At 35.9% G+C, this 25110-nt stretch overlaps 1 protein-coding gene across 1 annotated transcript; it reads right to left on the bottom strand.

The window, feature by feature from the left end:
- Positions 1-1152: 1152 nt before the first annotated feature.
- CEP97 (centrosomal protein 97) lies at positions 1153-25110 on the bottom strand. The gene is made up of 11 exons (XM_006913066.3): positions 24771-25110; positions 21911-22053; positions 21129-21287; positions 20083-20184; positions 18601-18714; positions 17873-18039; positions 12952-13116; positions 12208-12341; positions 10799-11573; positions 7228-7303; positions 1153-4318 (listed from the first exon to the last, which is right to left on the bottom strand). The coding sequence occupies exons 1-11, from the start codon at positions 24811-24813 to the stop codon at positions 3614-3616; spliced, it is 2583 nt and encodes an 860-aa protein (XP_006913128.1). The 5' UTR covers positions 24814-25110; the 3' UTR covers positions 1153-3613.

The following is a 25110-nucleotide window of genomic DNA, read 5'->3' as shown; positions in this document are numbered from 1 at the left end:
TTTAGTATGGTTTCTATTCATTCACAAACAAAAAGCACCTCGTTTTAGAAAGACAACTATTTATTTCTCTCCAGACTGTGAGGACTATTTTGTTTACTTGACTTTTAATTTTAACATGGCACAGTAGGTTTGATCAGTAAGAGCAGTATCACTAAAAACATTTAGAATGTTCCTACAGATTCTTTCTGCTTTACTTCATGAATGAAGGGGGTCAGATGTTTAAAAGATAAAACATAACAATAAAATAAATATCCTTTAATAAAGTACACGGCAAAATAAAAATATACATTAAACAATTAAGTCTCTTTTTAATTTCATTTATAAATAGGGTATTATCAGACTCATTTTATATTTTATTTTTTTACTATATCTTATTCCCCAGAAAAAAAAGATTTTATATTATTGTTATAAATCCAATTCTAAGAATTTGCACCAAAAAAAGTAGCAAAGAAGACACTATAATTTCTTAAGCCAATATGGTTTCTGAAAATACTTATAAAAAGTGGAGCTAGATTTGTCTTAAGTAGATAACAGAAAAATACACTATTAAGGTGTTTGTATATTTAAAATAATCCGAAACGAAAGAAGACTCCACACTTTAGAATGGTACCCACATTATTCAAGAATAAAATTATTTGCATATATACAAACACTGTGTGGTTAAACAGTTTCCTAAAATGTGCATATTCTGAGGCCTTTTATAATTAAACTTATAAAACCAAACTATATTGTATATGTATAAACTGTCGTGATTAAAGCTCTCTGCATACCAGAAGAGTTAAAACTTTAACATCTGTTGTTCTGTAAAACTAAAGATGAAACATAATCAAACTCAGCATTCCATTAGAAAATTTTATATATCTCAGTAACTTGTTATACTTGTCATCAAATAAATGAACTCTAAGATGAAGTAATCCTTTTAAATGTTTAATTTCTACTATTGTTCTTTTAATCAAATCACATTTCTTAGAGAAAACTCAGAGTTCTGAATCAATTAGTTGTTTTTAACAAGCAACTTTGCCTTGAGTGGTAGAGTTCTAGCTCCCTTTGAAGTTTTTCTTCTCTTTCAAAGACAATGAAAAATGTGGGACACTTTCTTATTGACTCACTAAATGTAAAGATTAATAGAGAGTGTATAATTTTGGAATACAATTACTTTTAAATTTTCAGTTTATTTACTCCACCAGTTTGGAATACAATAACTTTTTTGGAATACAATAACTTGTACATTTTTGGTTTATTTACTCCTAACTGGCTAAAACATCAGACAAGTTATTTAACTTCTCTGTGCCTTAGTTTCATCTTCAAAACAAAGATATTAGAATAGATCATCTCTAAAGTTCCTTCTAATTCTCACATGGTATTATTCTGTGCTTCTGCAGAAATATCTGATATATTGAATTTTCCATAAATCAAGAGAACTGATATGAACTAAAATAACACAGCTGAACTAAAAAACACAAAGACCATGTTGAAGCTCAACTTCCCAAACCTTACTAGACTCATTTGGCCTTTAGCTACACCAATGAACAGCCCATAGAGTTAAAATCAAATATCTTAGTTACATAAATTATTTTAAATTATATTGTAAACCTATTAAAATATATTAGGTCTATGACAGTTTTCCTGCATTCTAATTTACATTATTTCATTCTATCTACATTCAAAATAATTTGTACAGTTAAGGTAGCCAGGGGGCTACTAAATATTCTTGCGCTTCAAAATACTAGTAAAGTTAAATAGAATGAAGAGCAGACTATTAATCATTATCATACTCTGCCAATTTTAAAATAAAAGTATGCTGAATACTATTCATAGGCTAGAAAAACAAGGCAAAGATAAAAAAGGAAATCTTGCTGACAAATGAATTTAGTTGTGTTTTGCCATTTCTTAAAAAAAAAAAGAGAAGAGGGAGATGATGTCAGCAGAAATCTAGTTAGGTAATACTGAAGCATGACATTTCAGGAGCTTTTATGGAAAACTGATGAACCATGAAGCAGCACTTTTGGCACTAGTGCTATACAAATTGGTTTTTCTTTGTCTAACCATGGGCAGCAAATGAGGCACTTAACTGTAAAATAGAAAAATAGGGTATATTTAAGAAGAAATTCAAAACTATTCACAAAGATAATTATTATTATTCAAAAAGTTAAAAATTCTATTTGTATATAACATGCATTCAACATTACACATGCTTCACTAGGGGAAATACTTTTGAACGTAAGACTACTGTTCAGTTTATAAGAGACAGAAAATATTTCCTTTTCAAGAGATTCTAGATTTCTGAGAACAAAATCCAAGTCTTCTCAACCTGAGTGCTACATATTTATAAACCAGGAAAAATACACCTTATCCATACTGGAGAAATGTTTCTAATTATCAACAGAGTATTAACATATGATCCCTGACTTTATTCTTGAAGGATCAGAAGTTATTTTATATAACTTCAAAGAAGGGGACCCAGTGACTGTAATAGAATAATGAATAGGTATTTAGCACCTAAAATTAAAGAACACTTAAATACTGCCGTTGTTTTAACTAGTTGAATGTCCATAAACTGGGGGAAATCAGATATGTGTTGTTCAATGATATCAGAATGTTCTTAAAGATTAAAATATCAAGCTTCCAAAAACTATCCTTCATTTGCAAATACATCTATCTATAACATTCAAACACAATATTATCATTTTTTCCTGGAGTTAGAGATAATATTCTTTTTTAACGAGATAAGTGAGGTTTATTTTTTCTTACCCACCATTAAATTGTCTTCTAAATGTAGCACTTTTTTTCAGATATTTAGATAAAAAATAGTTCTTTAAAAAAAAAAGTCATTGATATTCCACCACTAGTATTATTTTAAATGTTCTTCATTATGAGGCTGAGGTCGAAAGTGAAGTAAATGACCACGACCTTCTGAAATACATAAGCAAATATCTGGGAGAAATATTGTGTTATCTCTTTAAATAAGTTTGATTTTAATTATGCATGGAACATTTTGCTTCATATGTTAAAACTGATAGATGATATAAAGTTCTCCATGAGATAATTTAGTTAACCCTAGTGAAAAGTCCTATAATTTTATCTTCTCTCCCTATTTGCATACAAGACAGTTTTCTTTGACTCATAAGGGGGGAAAAAAGTCTTAAAAACACATGTTCTTCCTCCAAGGAGGCTGGCAAATTTCAATAGTTCACAATCCTCATATTTGTCATTTATATTCACTTTAACGAATTGCATTCCTCACAACACAATTAATTTCCCCAGAGTCAAAATTCTCTTATTTATATCTTTAAGGTAAATTTTTCTATCTTCTCTAAGATATTCTAGTTTATTTTTCAAAGGAAATACAGAAAAAAACACTGTCGATGCAATTCAGTTAAGAAATAAAGTGCATATAGCTTTCAAAATAAATACTGTTTGATACATTACAGCTAAGTATAAAGCTAACAAAATCAAAATGAAGACTCAGCTCACTATCTATGGAAATTATGAGGCAAGAATACAAATTCAACATAAATAGTAACAAAACTGGGGGGAATATTCCCATTTCCCTTCAAAAAAAAAAAAAAAGAGCAACTGAAAATATTAAGATTTTCCCAAGCAACCAGACATGCTACACAATAATACCAACAGGCAATATCTGAAATGTAGAATCACATTCTGACTGCTGCCCTTGAACTTCTGCATTTAATTTACAATTCTCTGGTGTCTGGTTGATCTCATCTTGCAAAGTAGGAGATACGCCATGAATATCATCTACAGAAGCACTGTCAGACAAGGCATCTAACTTTTCAGGGGAACGAGCTATGTGAAACATACTATCTCCTGTACCTTCAGCAAAATTTGTCCTTTCATCTGCATCCTCTAGCTGTTGAACTGAAGTTAAATACTGTTCAAGCAGACTATTATCCTGCTCATTGTTTGAGCTTTCCTTACTCCATTCACCACGTTCTTCGCTAACATCCCCTACATCTGATTTTTTCCCATATTTGACTGTATCAATGGAATTCCCCATTATGGAACTTTCACTGCCTTCAGTGGAACTTTTTTCAAAATCCAAAGAATTCTGCAAACAGTGAACTTGTTCTGTTAGGGAGGAATGAAAACCAGAGTCTGGAAATTCTGGTAAGGATTTCTCTTGAGGAGCTTCATCAGGAGCAATGAACCAATCAGAATCTTGATCAGAAGAGGGCTCCTGACTTCGGGTGAATAATGGAGGTTCAGATGGCACCAGAGCACTTGATATAGGAGGAACATCAGTACGCCAGGAACTGAGACGCTGGTCCACTGTCTGTTGCCAAGCTTGTAGAGATCTTACCTATAAACCAACGGATGTCGTCTCATTATAAAGTAAAAAATAATGCCTGTTTTACAATTGTCTTTTGAGCTTTTTTCCCAATATACATGAAGTTAGTAAATGGCAGATGGCAGAACTGGAGTTAGAAACGGCCTGACTTCCCTTATCCTTTCCATAACATTCCCCGGCCTAAACCAGGCTGGCAAGAGTGGTATACGTCTTTGCTAACAAAAGGCCCTCGCCAGGAGAGCAGGCATGGGCCAAAACAATCCTCAATTTTACTTGAAAAACAATCAAAAGTACAATAGCACATTTCTAGCTGACTAAGGGGTCAATAATGTACTCAATATACACTGACATCTATATAATAAGACAGATTAGAGACTACTAATATAAGTAGATTCTCTAAAATAAAGGTCTCATTTTAGATATCCGTTTAGGATAAGAGTTTTAAATATTATCTAACAATATAGTATATATAACTCTAAAATACCTAAAAATACCCTGAGTTCTTGGTAATATGACCTTTATATTTTTAAAGTACAGTTAAAATTTCAAAATTTTACTGTAAAATTTGCAACAAGAAAGCAATATATAGAATTGTTTTAGTTTCCATTTGACTACCTTCCACGATAAATCACTGACAGCAGTTTGATATGTATGCTTCCAGACATTCTACTATATAGTTTCAAATACACAGGGAGATTTTAAACTCAAGTACAGAGACGTTCCCGCAGTCGCCAACCCAAACACAGCAAGAGCCTGGTCCTGCGCTCAGCTCCAGCAATCTTAACAGCTGAGGGAACAATGAAGGACTGCAGTAATGGATGTGTGGAAGAATGTACCAGAGAAGCAGGATAAAAAGAGGTGATGGGGACCTTTAAGGCCTTTAAGGCTAAAGATCTAATAATCACACTAGCCACCATTTTAAAAGAAAAACCAGACCCAAATACTCTGGTTTTTGCAACTGTTTTCATGGATCACATGTTGACAGTCGAGTGGTCCTCAGAATTTGAATGGGAGAAACCACATATCAAGCCTCCTCAAAACCTGTCCTTGCATCCTTGCTTGTCAGTTCTGCACTATGCAGTGGAGTTATTTGAAGGGATGAAGGCATTTCAAGGAGTAGATAATAAAATTCGACTCTTTCAGCCAAACCTCAACATGGATAGAATGATCTGTTATAAGAGCGGAGCAATTTTGCCAGGATTTGACAAGAAAGAGCTTTTAGTATATTCAACAGCTTGTGAAATTGGATCAAGATTGGGTCCCATATTCCACATCTGCTAGTCTGTATATTCGTCTTACACTCATCGGAACAGAGGTGTCAGCTGACTCCCTGTTTTGGGGTGCTTTGGTGGATAAATTATTGTTGTTTATCCTTATGTGAAACTTCAAGTATGTATTTGAAATAGCCCCCAATGGCATCATTAATGACTCCTTTCTCCTTTTTATTAAGACCACACATTTTCTTTAAAAGGCAAGATAGTAAATATTTTAAGCTTTGTGGCCCCAAATGGTTTCTGTCAGAACTACTCCACTCTGCCATCATAGCACAAAAGTGGCCATGGAGTAAAGGGTCTATGGCCATGCTACCCTGAACAAGCCTGATCCCGTCTGATCTCGGAAGCTAAGCAGGGTCAGGCCTAGTCATTAAAAATAAAAAAATAAGGGATTGTAAACTGACAAGGTCCTGGCAATCTGTGAAGTCAACCAAGGGTTGCCTCGCCTAATAAAAAAAGAAAAAGAAAAAAAGAAGAGAAACGAATAAAGGAATGAACAATGAATGAGGCTGTTTACCTTTCCCCAGCCAAGACTAACCATTATTTCCTCAGTTTACCAATGTAATGCCTCTGGTCCTGGCAGTACTTCTTCAGGGTAAAGGTGGTAATGGTTTTGGAATTTGGAGGAGGGAACGGTGCTTCCTGAAGTCTTGGGATTACTAGGTAAGGAGAGGGAGTGGAGTGCCCTCTTCCCCCCTAACTAGTGAGTAGGAGATTACTAACAAAATACCATGCTGCCAGTGGGTGGAAACTTGAAAAACAATTTTCTATAAAGTTCACATTATTAAACAAAACACTCAACATTATAATACATTAATAATTTAAAAGGTAAAATCATATTACCAAAAGATTTCTCATTAAATAAGAATTTCAGCATTTAAAAAAAAATAATAATAATATCAAGTGGAACCCTAAGTTCTGCAGTTTGCTGTTATTCATGAACAATATTATTTTGGAGATCTTTCTATGTCAGTCCCTTATTCTTTTTAACTGTTCCATAGAATTCCATAATATTTTTATTCTATAATTTATTTAACCACTCCTCCACTATTAGCAATTATAAAACCTTAAAAATCAATTTTTTTTAATTTTGTAGGAAAATCGTATTACAACAAATCCTTTTATTAAAAATATTTCTAAGGATTTATCATCAAGTAATATTTGATGAGATTCAACAGTAAAACCAATTATCTGAACTGTCCCTAAAGTATGCTATTATTCTCTCCCAAGAAGTCATATGTACTTTTTAGGACATGTGTATTGTAGCCATCATACACCATTATAGTCATCTTTCATGCAAATATTCCCAAAATATAAAACAAGATAAATAGCTACATAAAACTTCAAATTGGTTTTTTTATATCTACGGATTGGAAAGTGATAAAAACATCCTTCAATTTAGTCACCTTCCTTCATCTTTATACTTCTTTATCTTTCTAGTCAACATTATGAAAATATTTTTCTTCAGATTAAATAAAATGCAACAAAGTTCACCATCCTAGTTCAGAGTTAGTGGCAAAGAACACAAACTACATCCTTAACCTTGAGAAAGGGAACTTAATATGCCTGACTACTCTATAATAATCTCAATAAATCTGGAATTTTCCTTTGTTAACATATTATGTAAATCAGCAGGAGGGGGTTTACCTGGTTCCAAAGGAATCTGACAGCCTCTTCTTGTACAAAATTTTTAATACGTTCGTCATCTCTTTCTTTTCTTAACCTACAATAATTAAAAACCCATTACTGACACAAGGAAGGGTGCTTTGACTTGCACTTCTTATTACAACTAATAAAAACATGCACTGTAGAAAAATAAATAATAATCCTTTCCACTTTAGAATATCTAAACTGAAATACTGATGAAAATCATATGATCTTTAGTTTTAAACAATGACTCAACAAAGAAGCCAAATGAGATGTGACTGAAATTCAGATTATATTGGTTCTACAAAGTATTGCCAGTGATGATGAAAAATACAATATTAAATGGCTCTTTATCTGGCCTCAATTTCCCAGCCAAACACATCAAAGGGGCAGGAGCTGCAGAAAGGAATGGTTACTCAAAGTCTCCAAAACAATTAAAATTAGGATCACAGCTAGACACTCTCTTCTAAGGCACTAGTAGAACTGATCTCATTAAACTTCAGCCTATTTGCACCAGTCCCTGATATACTCCTTGATATCAACAGACTCCTCTTCCCCGTCCATCACGTTCCCTCATTTACTAAAGTCCTACTCTGGGCTTACTGCTGACCTCTCTATACTTAGGTCTATCACAAACCTATGGCTCCCTTAGTCGTCCATTATCTCCCAAGCTGTCACCACCATTTTGTTCTGAACCTGTGATCCAATTCCCCACTTTCTCTAGGCCCCCAAGCCCTTCTCCTGTGCCATCTGGGACTCCTGAATTGTAATCAGCAAACGCCCTTATGTATTCAACAACTAATGTGAACTTTTCCTTGTTCAAATCAGACTTACAGTAGCTCTCTCAAGTAGAAACTATTTTTTCACTCATCCACTATTTCTGCAGATCTCAACATTCACATGGTTGCTCTATCCAAAAATCCACCGTACACCACTCATTCTCACTATCTCACTCTAAACCCAGTCATTTTGACTATGCCATTTTCAAAAATGATTTCAAGCACCCACATAAACCACTACTTCCTATGCTCCCAGTGCACCTGCTCTTGTACCCCAATGCAATTATCTAGACATCCCATTTTCATCTAGACCTCCAAACTAATGATCCTTTCCTCCTGTCTTTCCCTTTTACCTCATTTAAATTCCAAGATCCATCATTATGATCATCCTTTCCCAAATATCTTCAACTCCCTTGCCCTCCTTCCCTCTATCCCCTACCATATTCACCTAGAAAAAACTCATTCCAAATTAACCATGCCCAAATCCAAACAGAACAGCTGGGAAATACTGATGAAAATCATATGACCTGACCTACTGTTTCGCACTTTAAATTTTCCTCACACTGTCCAGCAATCTCCCCCCATTCCCTTATAAGTTCACTTTTAAGATGAATATCTCACACCTCGCATCTCTCTCCTTTAACCTCCCTCATGTATAAAATGTCACCATTTGAAAATGAGAGGGGTGAGGATAAGAGTGAGGGAGGTTAAAGGAAAAGCATCCATCAGACAGGACTTCCACCCCCCACCATCAAACCTATCACCTTACCTGCTTCTGCTCCTAGCTCAGGTCACTCCCTCTACTGGTAAACTGGATCCCTTCTTCTCTTACATTCTCAAGAACTTCAATTTTGCACTTTTCTTTCCTCTGCACCATCAGTTTTTCCCTCTTTATTGAATCATGACCATCAACAAAAAAATATGCTCTATATCTCCCATCTTTAAAAAAGAATATTCCTTAAGTCCAGATTCTCCTCCGGCAACCACCTACTCTCTTTTCTTCCTCACAGCAATACATCCCAAAATACTTGGCTACACTAGCTCTTCACCTCTCATTCACTATTCAACTCATTCCAAACTACCTTCATCCCACTACACCACTGAAGGTGCTCTTAGGAAGATCACTGGGCAGGAAAGTGTTAACTCGGCAGGATTGGGGTGTTCAAACCCTACCTATTCCAAAGATAGAACAGGCCTTGAACAGCTCCTGGGAAATAACTACTAAGCCCTTGGAATATCCAGCCTGATAAGAGCATCTGAATATGTGCGGCCTTGGGCCAAACCATGAGTTTATGCTTAACAATGTGCTTTCTGATGAATGTTTTGTTCACCTGGGGCCTTGGGTCACACTGTATCAGTATGACCTCAGGTGGGGACTGAAGTCTGAGTTGTTAAGGTCAGTCACACAAGTACTAAATGCCTATGTGAGTGACTTCCAATAAACGCCCTGGATGTCTAGCCTCCAGTGAACTTCTCTGGTTGGCAATACTTCACACGTTGTCATACATTGTTGCTGGGAGAATCAATCCCTATCTGTACAATTCCACCATGAAAGGACAACTAGAAGCTTGTGCCTGGTCTACTCTGCACTCTGCCCCATGTGCCTTTTTCTATGCTGATTTTAATGTGTACCCTTTCACTACAATAATCCATAATCATACACAGAATAGTTTTATGAGTCCTTTTAGCAAATCATCAAAGCTGAGGAGAGTCTTAGGGGCCCCCAACATAGCCACCGATAACCCCCACCTTCTAAATCTAACGTATAGTTTTCTGTCCTCCCTACAGCACCTCTCTTCTCTCTGGAAATATTTCCCTGTTGGAGCTGGGACACACTCTCCTAGTTTTCCTACCACTCTAGCTATCCCTTCTCAGTCTCTTTTACTGCCTCCTCCTCTTTCACCTGATAAAATAGTAATAAATAGTGCTAGTTGCAATACTAGTACTCAAAATAAACTTACAAAGTACTAATTTTCCTGGATTGGCAGTCAGTAAGTCATGCAAGTCATGGAATTAAGAAATAATTCCTACCATTGCCCTAGAATTTTAGCCTTTTTTTAAATTAAATTTATTGGGCTAACATTAGTTAATAATATTATATAAGTGTCAGGTGTACAATTCCATAATACTTCTTCCGTATATTGCATTGTGTGCTCACCACCCAAAGTCTAGTCTCCTTCCATCACCATACATTTGGCTCCCTTCACTCTCTTCATCCTCCCCTCCCGCCTCATCTCCTCTGGTAACAACTCATATGTTCTCTGTGTCTATATGTTTTGTTTGATTGTTGCTTTCTGTTTTATATCCCATGAGTGAAATGATATGGCTTTTGTCCTTTTCCATCTGACTTATTTCATTTAGCATAATATTCTCAAGATAATCCCATGTTGTTGCAAATGGAAATATTTCATCTTTTTTTATGGAATTTTAGCTCCTTTTAAATCTGTACTTTAATTCTTACGTCACCTACTGGGTCCTATGTAAACCTCATCTTCTCATTTTTTATACTTATTCAGTTTTTCTATATTTTCTGTACCTTTCTAAGTTTATGGATGCCTATAAGGCACATATTCATTCACCATTTATTGCTATACTGTATCTATGTAGCAACTGCTGTGTTAGATAGAGATGGAGATGCACATGACAGCCTCTGCCCTCAAAATGCTTTTGGTCCATTGCAGAAGACAAGCAAACCAAGAATGGCAACATGGTATGAAAAGTGTCCTGGCGACCACAGCAATGACTCAGTGTTCTGACACCCCCAAACCAACAAAACAGGACTTCTGACTCACCTCCTTACTTCATCAGTTAGGCAGACAATGTGCTCCTGCATTCTGCGCAGCCGAATTTCATAACGCACGTCTTTAGCTTGAGGATTGTAGTTCCTGACACAAAAGCCCCGCCAATAGGCCTGAAGTTTGGTGGCTGCTTCATTCAGTTTCTGGGGGACAATTTTATCTTGTCCCAAAGGAACAGATTTCTGGGTTAAAACTCTGCAAGGGAGTTTCTCTGAAGCTGTCTGAGACATGGTTTCTTCACTGTCTGGCTGTATGTGGAAGACATTGTGTCCAACTGACTCAGGAAAAGAGGTAAGACTGTGGGTGTCCCCTTTCAAGACAGCATTGGTTACTGTCAGCTCAGGACAAGGTAATAGCCCATCTTTCTCATTTACCTCTGTACTGACTGCACTTTTCATCATTTGAACAGAATACTCATTTGCAGCCCAAAAAGCTTTTTCCTCTTCCTTATCCAAGTCCCGGTTCTCCTGTTCTTTCACAGATTCATTTGCATCACCATCATCTTCTAGGCCTAAGTTAATGCCTTGTAGCCTCAGCTCAACTGTAGGTGATACTGGGGAGAGTCCTGATGCAACTGGCATGAAAGTAGACTCTGAAGAGAGAAGACTACAGTTTAACTTGTCTTCATCTGTCTGTATGTCTTCCAGGTGCAGGTCATTTCGAGAATATCTTGTAGTGTGTACAGAGGCCGGAAAGTTATTCTTAACAGCATATAACTGATCATCATTACTGCTTATCCCAACCCAAGAATTGACTTGGATGACAGGTTCTAGAAGAATCAACAGAGTATCATTTAAACCACTAAATATCTAAAGAAATTATTTTTTTAATTTCAGCTTTATTGATATAATTAACATATAAATTTGGAAGATATTTAAAGTATATATTGTGGTGATTTGATATATGGACACATGGTGAAAGGATTCCTGACATCTAGTTAATTAATACATCCATCACCTCACATATTTTTCTTTATCTTTTCTTTTTTTTTTTTTTTGGTGAGTAAAGAGATATTTTTTAGTTACATCTTTTTAATGAAATCTAATCCCTCAAATAAAATGCAATAAAATGTCTTCAGTGATTTCTTCAATACACCTAAAACATCAAACCAAATATTTTTAAGAAAATAAATTTTTGCAATAATCATAAGAATAATTAAAGCATCAGGTCAACACAGAAATTAGCAGTCCTCTGAATTTTAAAAAAATTGAAATATAATAGTTAAAATATACATACACACACATATACAGGTGGGGTGTGTGTGTGTGTGTGTGTGTGTTCCAAAGGATCACTTAAGTTAACAAACTAGTAAAAATTATGAAAATATGCACTTTTTTGTTTTATGATACCCAAAAGATCAAACAACATGGAGAAAAAGGGTCAGAGATCAATTAATTTCTTACCACTTTCCTGGCTTATATGGCAATCTTGAACAGGGCTTGAATGCTCAGGTACAAGGGATGCCTTTGTTTCAACAGGAGGAAGAGAAGACAACTCTTCATTTTGACTTTGGTTCATCAACTGCCTCTGGTGAAACCTAAAAATTAGTAATATCTGATGTGATGTAATACAAACCAAAAAAAGAAGGCTTTTCTGCTTCTTAGGTTACATTGTCAGAAAAGCAGAAGTATATAAGTTTTCAAAGTAGGTAACTTTTAATCACCACCAAATTGCAAAGTCTCATTTGAGTGTACTGTATAGAAAAGGTTAAGAAACTTATTTTAAAATCACATAGACACCCTCAAATGTATACACTTTTACATTCAAAGGCAAGATCTCTGATAAAAGAAGTGACTACTAAATGCTCCTAGCTATACTTTTTAATATATAGCTACACTTCTTAATGTTAGTATTTAAAAACTCATATGAAACATCTACATTAAAAGGACAAATACTTTTAAATACTTTTTTTAAATTCCATTCTCCCATACTACTTAGCTTTCCCCACTGAAGAAATGATTAGCAATGCAGTTGCTGTGGACCTAACTGGACTGCACTGCATGGTTAAGTTCCCCTACAGGGACTGCTGCAGTGACAAGGGGTCAAATGCCCAAAAATGTAGGATATAGCTCTTGCCTCAGTCCTATTAACCCCACAAGAAAGACTCAGAAGTATTTTCATCCACTGTTATAAACAAATGGGCTTACTTCTGCTTGCTCAGAATCTTCTCTAGTTTGGCATCCTCTGCAGTTTGAAGACCCAGTTTAGAAGTAAGAGGACAAACTGTAGCAAGATACTGGACAAGCTGGATGTGCTGACCAGGCCGATATGCTCTCCCTTTGCCTTGACTATAGAGCCATTCTGCTTTCAAACTAGAATTGGGGGACATAAAAAAGAGGAGATGGAAACAGGTAGAGAAGATATATTTCTAAGCAACAATGATCTCTCTTTTTAATTTACCTTTATAGCATCATTGGATAATTTTCAAAAATAAAATTCAAGTTTTTAAAAATCTATCTTTCTGATTCACTACCCTTACTCTTTTAATGTTTTAAAGATTTTTTTTCTTATTTAGGGGCACACTTCCACAGAGTTGCACTAAGGGTTCCAAATATTTTAAAATTATTTTCAAAGAAGCAATGAGTATTCCCTCCATTTGTTATCAAAATAAATTACCTAAATACATCACAGGTCTCATCACAATATTGTAGTTATTTCTTTAGGAGCTGTTATCTTTTAGAGATATATACTGAAATATTCACAGATGAAATTATATGTAGTCTGAGATTTGCTTCAAAATAATACAAGAAAAGGGAGAGTGGGTGAAGTTATAGATGTTTAAACAAAGCCAGCCATGAGTTGAAATCTGCTGAAGCTAGATTCATGGGAGGTCATTATACTGTTTACTTTTGCATATATGTTTGAATTTTTTTTTCAATTTAACACGCCATTGCTTCAATTTTACCATTCTTAAATCTGCGCCTCACCTTGAAGTTGAGGTTGAATCATTTTAGTAATACTTTGTTTTTATACCATTAACTAAGAACTGCATATAGTCTGAAAATCACTTCCAATCCACAACCATTTTCCTGGACCTTCATATTAAAGTATCTATCTACATCATACAAACTGTACAGTCCAAAATTGTCAAGCCACCCGAAGTGTATTATAGGCTGAAAAGAAAATGGTCCTTTTGATAACTGATTAAAGCATCCAAAAGAGTCATGGTGCAATAAAATATAACAAGTTTAGTTTGTGATTTGCCAGTGTCACAAGAAAGGAAAAACTGTTTTTCTAACAATGAGATACAAGGTATGCCAAGCTGATTAACCAAAGTCATATAATTCCAATATTAGTCTAACAATAAAAAATTTTATTCTATTTAATAAAAATAATAGCATTTCTTCCATGGATACATTCCTGTGAAATAAAGATCATTCAAATCTTCATGAAATCTGTTCTAAGATTCCATAAGTTCTCTGACCAAGCAAATGGCTTGTTGAAAAATTCTCCCCTGCCAAAAAAGGTCCACAGTAAAAGACAATCACCAACTTTAATATAGCCTGTGAGCAACATTTCCACATTAAAGATCGTTTGTAGTTTGGGAGGAAGAAGTGAAGTAAGAAGACATAGAAGGCTCGGGCTTGAGTATTCCACAATTTAAGTGTGTGAGGAAAACTACAAACTGTGGAGCATCAACTACTATAAGATGTTTTTCTGCCTTTGCTTTATACTCATTAAAAACATATCATTACACAGGTTTATTAATCCATAAAACAGTTTATTAGGTAAGAAAAAAAAAAAACACCTCGCTCCCAATTCAAAGAAAAACAAAATTAAAATTCATTTAGCTCTAACATTTATTTCAAATCACTAGAATGATCTTTCCCTTGAAATTGAATGAACAGTCTACATAATATAATAGAATTAACAACTACTAAGAAATAAAATTTAAAACAATCCGCTTTCTCCTAAAAATAAGAGGGGGGTGGAGTATTAGATGAAGTGATATCTGGTATTTGCTTTTAAAATACTCCAGCAAATAAGTGTGGGATAGATGAAACAAGATTGGCAAAATGTTGATAATTATTGAAGCTGCATGGTAGGTATTTTGGTGTTCATTTGTTACTCTACTTCTGTATATATTTTTAATGTCCTTTCAAAAAAGAAACATTTCCAAAGTTCTGCTCCATAACTAAATTCTGATTCCTAACTAAGCAACAGAGGTGTAGTTTGGTCCTGTAGGTAGTAAAGCAGAGATCAAAACAAATTCAGAAAGAACTCCAAATACTGAAGTGCTACTCAGAAGTGCTGGTCTTTCCACAGATGTGCTTCTAAGAAGGTACTCCGCCAAAGCACCATGGGGGTGGGTGACTGCTCAATTTGTTCTTTTCTATGACACACACACTCAAGATCTGGCTACCTGAAGTCAAAGAACCCAGGATACTTTCGTAGGGAGAAAAACTTTAACCCGAGCATTCTTAGCAAATAAGTTGAGCTGGATAGATACAAAAACTGGAAATTCTTTCTTGTCTTTCAGAGCAATTCCCAAGGCCAATCAGGAAATGTTTTGAACACTGCTCAGACTACCTATCAATTTTTAAGAAAACAGCTCTCCCTTAGAATTATTCCTCCCTCCTGAATAGAATACTTCGAGTTGTTTTAAAACCTGGGAACACTGTTTAGACTACAGAGTTGTCTCAGACTTCAACTGCAGCAGCATTTTTCTCACTAGTACAGCATCAACAACAACCTAGGTCCTTTAGTTTGAATATAACTATTTACCCATTCTTTTGTGGACTGACATTTGGGTTGTTTCCCAAATGTTCCAAATAGCTCCCAAATGTTTGGAGCTATTATGAATAAGGCTACTATGAACAAAATTGTACATGTCTTTTGTAGACATGAGCACCCATTTCTGTAGAGATATACCAGAAGTCAAATTGCTAGATCATACAGTATTTATTTGTATGCTTAGTTTCAGTAAATATCGCCAGTTTTTCAAAGTGGTTATACCGTTCATACTCCTAAACAATGTATAAGAGTTCCAACTGCTCCATATACTCACCAAAACTTAGTATTATCTGTACTCTGGTGGGAGATGGTTGATTTAAAGACTCAAAATAACCAGGAAAAAAATAAGCTTTTCGAATTATCAAAAAGTCAATACAGTGGTTATCCCTAGTGAGGAGGGAAGTTTGATAGGAGTGAGGCAAAGGAGATCTCTGGAGTGCTGATTATGTTCTATTCTTATTCTCAGTGGTGACTATATTGGTATTTTTAAATATTTTTTAACTATACCTGAATTATATGAAAGTGTGCAATTTTTTTAAACCTGGGGGAGAAAAGAATCTGAGAAAGGGTTGTTATTGTGTTACACTCCTACTTCTTCCTTCCTCCCAGACTTTAGCATAGGACACCCCACAGAAGGGGAGGCTACCCCAAATGAAAGCCCACTGTTCCCTCCTGAAGTCTATGAAATTAAACATTTGTAAAACATTATAGAGAAAGTTCAAAGAAAATACAAGTTCACTTTAAAGTCATTTGGATTAAAACCATTTCCACAGTGTAGAAACACAGCCTTTGCATTATTATTCATCTATTCAATAAATGTTTTGTTTTTAACACTTGCTTTAGTTTCTACAAAACTCTTCATTCCCTGGTCCCTACCCTTAATAATGACAATTATCATTTATTAAGTGCCTAGTATATGATCAGTATTATACTATATACATTATCCTTAACTCTCACAGCATCCTTAAAAGCCAGGTAGTATTACTCACCTTTTACAGAGAAAACTAAGGCTCAGATAAGCCAAGGAACTTGCCTAGGCCACACAGCTAATGGGTAGCAGGGAAAGATGTGAAGCCTTCTCTTGTTTCTCCTGACTAGGTTTCATCTCTCTTCTCAGGTCTTTCTTTATACCAAACACTTATCTCTGCCCATCTCACCATGCTGCCTCCCATATATGAAAATGTTGCCAGTCCTACTCCCATAAAAATCCAAGAACATATTTCTCTTAAAGAAAGATCCAGAGAAGATAATCCAAGCAAATTCATATTCTAGCTTTAGAACTATCGTCAGTTTGAAACAAAATAAGGTTTCTGGATACACAGCAACACCTACTGCAAGAAAAAGGAAAAGCCAAACTTTTTCTTGGCAAACTAAACTTGATATATTGTCCCCCACCCTATACCAGCACCATTATGTAGCTCCTGGTTACCGTTCCTTACTGCTCCATGCCCTATTCAGCAACTAAATGAAAGAGCAGGGAGAAGGAAGAAAAAACCATGTCAGTAATGTACCATTCATTCTCTCATCAGGAAACTCCTCAAGTGACTACTACCAGTCTCTATTACAAAGGACAAAAACAGTGAGGAAGAATGCATATGTTGAGTCCATGAACGCATGTATGTATGCATTGGGAGGAAGAAATGAAATGAGACATAGGGATGAGAGCAAATTCATCTCAATTCTCTCTCGTCCACATCCTAGTTCCTAACCTCCTCTGCAGCTGTGATACCAGTGATCGTGTGCCAGTGTCCGGAAGACCCCATCATGCAGGGGGTCTCAATTTCAAGCTGCAAAAACCATCAATGATCTAGAGATGGGGTGTCCCCACTTCTGCTGCTTCACATGTAGGAAAAGGGGAGGACCAATCAGCATGTCTCCTATCAGCTCCAAATTAGAACTCTGTATGCATTTTCCCATAGTCATTGATATAAAGGGTAGTTGGGTCTTAAGACTCCCCTTACAAATAAGATGAGTTACAAGCTTTTGTAGGATTGATCTAAGACCCAATATAGCATCTACAATATAGTTTCTATATAGAAATGCTCCAAGCCCCAAAGAACCAATTAACATAGAGCTTTAGAAATCAAATTGTTGTATGTTGGACACTAAGATACACTCACTAGCCTCAGCCTCTGGGGATGATACTTCTTATCCTTTTTTAAAAAAGATAGAAAATCCTAAATGAGCAGCATGTAGTCTATTATAGGATTGCACTAACAGTCTTAGTTTCTAAACGCACGTTTTAAGAAATATTCAGTTTAACCTGTAGTAAGCTAGAAATGGTCTTTGCAGTAACTTCCATGATAAATGTGATGTTAAAGAAGCGATGTTCACCTTTCCTTCTGAGAAATCACGTATCCATCTAGGACTCTGAGGTTTAAGCACCAGCTGACGATGTATGGCCGATAGTCAAACCCTGGAATGGAAGGTGTTGCCATCACACAAGGATTGTTCATGATCGACAACTGTTCCAATTCAGTTAAGGATGCCAAAAAAGAAATCTGGAACAAAGGATATCTTTGTTGAACAAACTGGACTGTTCAGTGTCAAGCACAGGGCTTCCGTTGATTACACATCTTTGGCAATTTGAGAATGTAACAATTTCCCTCTTGTTCTGAAAAGCAACAAGTAACACTCATATTTATCCACTGACTTCTAAAATTCCTACCATATGGCCACCTGTCCTTGCTGCAGAGTCCCTTAGAAAGCATCAGCACTGCTTCCTAGCAGAAAGAACCCTATTTTGGAAACATAATATCAGTCAGAGAAAGGTGCACAGCATGCCTTATTAACCCCTTTAATGTAGATGTCCCTCAACCATCAATCTTACTTCCAAATGGAATAATTACAGCATTACATATGAAATAAGCCTTAATGACCCACTGACATTAAGAAAAAAGAAAAAGAAAAACAATGCTCTAGACCTAAATTTTTCATCTTGATGGCAGTTTCTTCCAAGATAGTCACAGTCTAAAAGTAGCTCACAACTTGCTCCTGTGTTTTTCCTCCTTTCTCATAACTTTCCAGCTTCCTGGATCCCACAGATTACCCTCAAATTTTACCTCATTTAAGTCTCGAATTTCATTTTCTGCCAAAGAAAGTATAGCAAGACTTCTGGGTAGATAAGCAGGTGCCATTCTAAGAGAGGTGATGATGTTTCCATGTAAAAGCAGGGTCTTAAAAGTAAAAACAGAATTACAAATAAGATTACAAATAAATTGGTCTATTTTGATAAAAGCAAAATGGTACGTATGAAAATAAGGGGATCTATTTTATTACACTTCTCATAGCACACAAATCAAAGACTGCTAATGCTAGAAAGATCCTAAGTGGTCTTCTGGTCCAACTCTCTCTTTTCACGTCCACATTCTAAAGCCTAAGCTTTAAAGACTTGTCCAAGAACACATGCTTATTGCAGCAACTAGCATTTTGTAAGATTTAGTTTATTAAAACTTGAGCAATTTCCAACATACTTGTTCATTTCCTTTTAAAACATCGAAATAGAAGGAGCATTTGAGATCTTGTTCCCTAGCATATGGCTTCAATTTGGCTCAAATAAACTCTTAGAAAATTTCTCAAATAAATAAATTAAATATCAAAATAGAGGGTGAGAAAAGTGAAAAACACTCATTAAAACAATCATGTATAAAGCAAATTTTCCGAGAGAGAGAGAACTTACAACCCATAATTTGCAACTATATTCTCTTGGAAACTAAAAGCTTAAGGAAGGTAGACTGTGCTACTTGCTGATTCAAATTAAGTCAGCAACAATGAAGAATAAACCAAGAACTCTGAACACCCAGGATTGTAATAAGAGAATCATATCTCCATTTCAGGGGGAAAAAATGTTCAATCATCTTTAGTTCCTTTGAATTCTCTTAGTATCTGGTTAAATCAAATAGTTTAGAATATCTGTTGCATTTTCTGCTAAAGATGTGGGGAAAGTTGAGCTAATAATACTGCTTCTAAAGCTTAATGAGTTCATCTGATGCTAATAATAGACAATGAAGTAAAAATATGGAAAATGCCTACATGTTTTTTTGAAGCTACAATTTCAACTTTTATTTGATACTATTCCCCTCCATAAAAAGTCCTATATACTATAGGGTTTTTTTTTTTAAATTAAAGTTAATGTGGATAATTTAACATCTATTATTTAGTAACACCTATTACTAAAAAAACAGCAATCTTGAGTGTCAAAGACTCAAATTCAGAAATGATTACTTTCAGCCTCACCAATATGCCATGTACTATCTAATTAAAGCCGCTAGTATCTCTGGTTTGGCATGAAGGGAATTTCATCATGTTTAAAAGATGGTAAATAAACATCATCTTAACTATAATGACCAGTTTTAGTTAAAATAAATCTGTTATAGGTATCAGAAACAAGAAGTTCCATACTTACTTTCTGGTACTCTAATAGAATTTTTATCATAATGAACAAAATCTGTTCTTCATACACAGCAGGCTGATTTTAAGCCAATCAGACCACTTTTTCTCGATATTTTAGTATAAAATTTCAGAAATGACATAGTCACGCTTACCTTCAGTGATACCAATTTAGACAGATCACCTATCTGTGGTATGTTATTGTCTGATAAATCAAGGTGCTGTAGAGCTGTGCAGCAAATGATTTGTTCCATGGCCTACCACAAGAAAATAATCATGTTAGTTCATGCACACAAAATAAAAAAAAAGAACTCTTCCCTAGTTCCTCACAGCTGATTTTCCTGCCTTCTCTCCTTATTACTGGATACACAGGAGGAGGGCTTAGCAAGACAAAGAAGAAGCAGTACTAACAGAATTCGGTAAATTGTTATGTAGCAGGCTTCCACATTCATTATCTCTCTAAGAGTAGAGGATCATATCATCTCAAATATTTAAAATTGAAGAAAATGACACAAGACAGTTGATATAGCATAGAATTTACAAGTTAAAAGTGGAACCAAACTGCCTGAGTTCAAATCCTGGCTCTGTAACTTCCTCTCTAACTGACCTTAGCAAGTTACTTAACTCCTCTGTACTTTAGTTTCCTCATCTATAAAATGGGCATAATGACTATACCTATTTCATAGGCTGTCATGAGATTGAATGAGTAAATACAGTTAAGGTGCTTAGAAGAGTACCTAGCATAACTTAACTGCTCAATACCAGTCAGCTATTAATATCATTTAATCCAGTCCCTTCATCTAGCATATTAAAAAATAAGACACAGAGATATTTATTAACTTACACAAAATTATAGAGCTACTAAGTGGTGGAAGCAGGACTATACCTTTTAAAACAGTATATTCTCCACTATACTATTAAAACTTACTTAAAGCTTAATGCAGCATGATATAGACTCTCTTCTAACATTTAATTCTATTTGATCTACTTTTCTAAGTATAATATAGAACCTTTGTTCACATTTAAAAGAATATTTTTTTTTCAGTTTATGCTAACTAAAATTATCCCTGCGGAGTGGGAATGGGTACTTTTACTTTTTATTCTACTCATTTCTATGATGCTTGAATTTCTTTTTTATAGTGAATACTTCTGTAAATTAAAAAAAAATCTAATTATTAAAAAAAAAAAGAAAACACTTCACCTTGAGATTATTTCCTGCCAAATTCAGCCACTCCAAATGTACTAGTTCCTTTAGCCCTTCCACATAACCGATGCTATTATGAGGCAAATTTAACACCCGGAGTTGGGTCAATTTGGCCACACCCATCATCCGCACCAACCGATTATTAGCCACTGACAACTGTGGAAAGGAAACATATCATTATTTTTAGGAATAAAGCATATATATTACTTTTACACTAGGGTGCTTAAAAAGATTTGTTTATATGACCAAACAATCCCAAATATATAAACCCAATTTGTACTTTTCACATATATTGTCTATTCTATGGAGTAACTGTCAGTTTGTTGTCGCTGTTGTTGTTATTCGTAAGCAATGGAAAATACACATTATACTGAGCAACCAGACCTCCTCCAACTACTAAAGGGAAAACATTTTTAACACAGCAACTACTTAAGACTATAAGTATAGGGACTCACAATAATTGGAGTCCCTATACTGTCTCAGGCAAAATTTAGAACAGTGCCAGACACCTAAGAGGGGCCCAATAGACATTTGCTGAATAAAGTTATCTTAAACAATATTTTGCCAACATAAAATGTTTCCTTTTTAACAAATGCTTTTTCTAATCTATTCTAAATAGAGCACATATGTGTTCATCAAAAGTGTCATGTAAAATTTTAAAGAAACATTTACTACTTTCCAGGCCTGCAGAGTTGCTTTTTGTTGGGTTATTTTATTATTTTATTACATATAATAATAAACTGGTCCTATATAACTTTTCTGCAGATAGCAATACCTACCTGTATTAATCGTCTGCATTTCTCAAGATTTTCCAATTTAATGATCTGATTTTTATCCAGAATCAAAGTATGAATATTAGCTTCACAGGGTAAGTTTGGACTTAATTTCTGTAGCCCCTGCCCTGACCAATTAACCACTGATCCTTGAAAAGAGAAGGGAAATTGTTAGAAAACACAAATATCACAACCAAGCATAGGAATGGAATTATACTCATAAAATCTCTATACATTTAGTTAGAGAGCATTAGAGCATAACAAATATCAACATTTAAAAACTAAAGCAATCAAGTTCTAAATGAATACAGATTGAAATTCCTCAGAAATATCGAATTACATCAAGATTTGTGATATTCTTCAATGATAAAAAAAAATCCAATTAAAAAATGGACAGAAGACCTGAAACAGATACTTCTCCAAAGAGGAAATACAAATGGCTAACAGACATATGAAAAGATGCTCAAGGTCACTAATCATCAGAGAAATGCAAATTAAAACTACAATGAGATATCACCTCACATGTGTCAGATTGACTATCATCAATAAATCAAAAAAACAGCAAGTGTTGGCGAGGATACAGAGAAAAGAGAACCTTCATACACTGTTGGTGGGATTGCAAATTGGTACAGCCGCTATGGAAAACAGTATGGAGGTTCCTCAAATAATTTTAAATGGATATAACTTTTGACCCAGCAATTGCACTTCTGGGTATTTATCCAGAGAAAACCAAAACAATAATTCATAAAGATCTATGCACTCCAATATTCATGGCAGCACAATTTACAATAGCCAAGATATGGAAGCAACCTAATGCCTATCAACAGACAATTGGATAAAGAAATTATGGTTCATATATACAATGGAATATTACTCAGCCATTAAAAAAATGAAATCCTACCATTTGCAATGACATGGAAGGACCTAAAGGTTATTATGCTGAATGAAATAAGTCAGAGAAAGATAAATACCATATGATTTCAATTATATGCGGTATCTAAGGAACAAAAAGAACAAACTAATCAAAAACAGACTCACAAATATAGTGGACAATTTGGTGATGGACAAAGGGGAGGAGGGTTGGGAGGCTGGGAGAATGGGGTGAAGGGTTAAAGAAGTACAAATTAGTAGTTGATAGTTGGGCACAGGGGAGCATGGCAGAAGGAATGCAGTTAGTATTAATATGATGGCTAAGTGGAGGGCCAGGGGAGGGAGGGAGCAATTGGGGGGATTGTTTTATGAACATTATGGTTGTTTAACCAATGTACTGTATACTTGAAACTAATTTAAATAAATTTATTTTAAAAGGATGTGATATTCTACTTGTTTCTTGTAGTAATACTTTTGAATTTCTTGATGTAATACTTTGAAATTCTTCACATTTAAATGTGAACTATTAGTTCCACATTTTGTGCCTAAGTAATGATACTATTTTTTTAAGTGGAACTAATCTTTCAAAAGAGATCATTAACCTGCTTACAACCTACCAGTCTATCCTAAAGTGCCCAAATTATTTCGAAAAGCAAACTATAGTTCAGTTAACTTATCTACAAAATGAGAATAATACACCTAATTCATTAATGTGGGGATGAAAAAAAGAAACCATATGAACAGCTCTTAGCCCCACCCTTACCACAGAACACTCAATAAAGTAATTTAGTATAATGGTCGTTCAAATCCTAGCCCCATCAGTTAACCACTGTGATATCTTGATCTCCTTGGGCTCTGTAAGATGGGGATAATAATAATACCTAGCTTATAATGTTGTTCTACAGAAAAAAATTAGATGTAAAAAAAAAAAAAAGCACTCAGAACATCGTCTGGCTAATATAAAATGTTTTCTGTAAATGTTAACTGCTATTATTGTCAGCAAGTTGCCACGTTGGGCTGGAGAATGTAGTTTAAAAGGAGATATCAGAAGGCGGTGGGGCCAGAAAAAATGCCAATTTCAAATTTACACCAAGATTAAATTTATTGCAGGAAATTATCCTAAAGGGTTTCAACGTTTTTCCATTGTTAATGGCGTCCAGCATTTGGTGGTTCATGGGATACCCCGAGAATTTGGTGAAAATTGTGTAATGTCCCAGGAAAATGTACAGCCTTTGCACACTGCAAGGGGTCGACAGCTCTTTCTTTTTCGTTTTTCACCCCCACAACTCAAGAATGTAATGAGTCCCTGATCTAAGGGGTGGAGTCAGGCCTGGACCCTCAGCCCTGCCCCCGACCCAGATGGCTGCCACCCAGCCTCAGAGCTGTAACCAAAACAAAGGAGCTTGGGTCACGCCTGGCGACTGCCGGCCGCAGAAGCACCCACGCCCCGCGCTCCGCTGGGCAGCGACCAAACCTGATCCCAGGATCCAGTCTGCAGAACCAGGAGAGAAAAACTGATGGCTCTGGATCACCCCCCAGATCTTATTACAGCCACCGGACACTTTAAGAAAGGGTTCAACGTCAGTCTAGGGAGCTGTATTTGACAGAGAGTTTCCTTAACGTTCTAGGAGCCTAGGGGAAAGGGCACACGTGAAGGAAAACGGGAGATCCTGAAACAACCTAGAAAAGTCACCGCAGTCGGAAACCCACCACCCAGGTAGCCTCAGGAGCGCGGGAGCCGGGGTACCCGGCCATGCGAAGGCTCCTGGGGGCTGTAGTCCCCCGGCCAGCCCTAGCCGCGACCCAAAGAGCTAGGCAAAGCCTGATGACTACAACTCCCAGAGGACAGTGCGACTCCGCGACGCCCACAGACCCCCATCAAAGGAACTGGTCCAGAGCTGCAGCCCTAAACCCAGGATTCTTCTCTCCACCAGGTAACTATTTAATTCAGTTCTATGGAGTAAACTTTAGGACTCAAGCGTGGGGACCGCCATACCTTCTCCGGGAGGCAAAACCGCGTCGACGCGCGCCATCGCCATACTTTCCGCTTGCTAGTAATACCAAGCAACCGTCCTCCAGCTGCTTTGTGGAGCTCGTAGTTGGGAGGAGGTGCCCGGAAACTACAGCTCCCAGAATGCATGGCATCCTCACGCCAGTTGGCTGCCTCCGCCTATGATGTAAAACCTGGGTTAGAATCTGAGCCGCGTTGAGTTTAGGAGCCCTGGTAAACTCCCTTATTTGACAGATTAGCTAACTGTTTTGTTAGATGATCATTTCACTCCCTTTCCTAGATGTTCGCGATATTTGACGCTTACTATCGGAGTAATTATAAGATC

This window comes from Pteropus alecto, unplaced genomic scaffold (genome assembly GCF_000325575.1).
Source record: "Pteropus alecto unplaced genomic scaffold, ASM32557v1 scaffold20, whole genome shotgun sequence".
NCBI classification, from domain to species: Eukaryota; Metazoa; Chordata; class Mammalia; order Chiroptera; family Pteropodidae; genus Pteropus; species Pteropus alecto.
This window is presented reverse-complemented; position numbering and strand designations above follow the sequence as displayed.

What these genes read in the sequence shown, in the direction of transcription:
- CEP97 (XM_006913066.3), bottom strand. Translation starts at nt 24,813, where the DNA reads ATGGCGATGGCGCGCGTCGACGCGGTTTTGCCTCCCGGAGAAG. An exon ending in GGTTTTGCCTCCCGGAGAAG is followed by an intron (nt 22,054 to 24,770) that starts GTATGGCGGTCC and finishes TCTCTTTTCAAG; the next exon opens with GATCAGTGGTTAATTGGTCA. An exon ending in TCAGATTCCTTTGGAACCAG is followed by an intron (nt 4,319 to 7,227) that starts GTAAACCCCCTC and finishes GTTGGTTTATAG; the next exon opens with GTAAGATCTCTACAAGCTTG.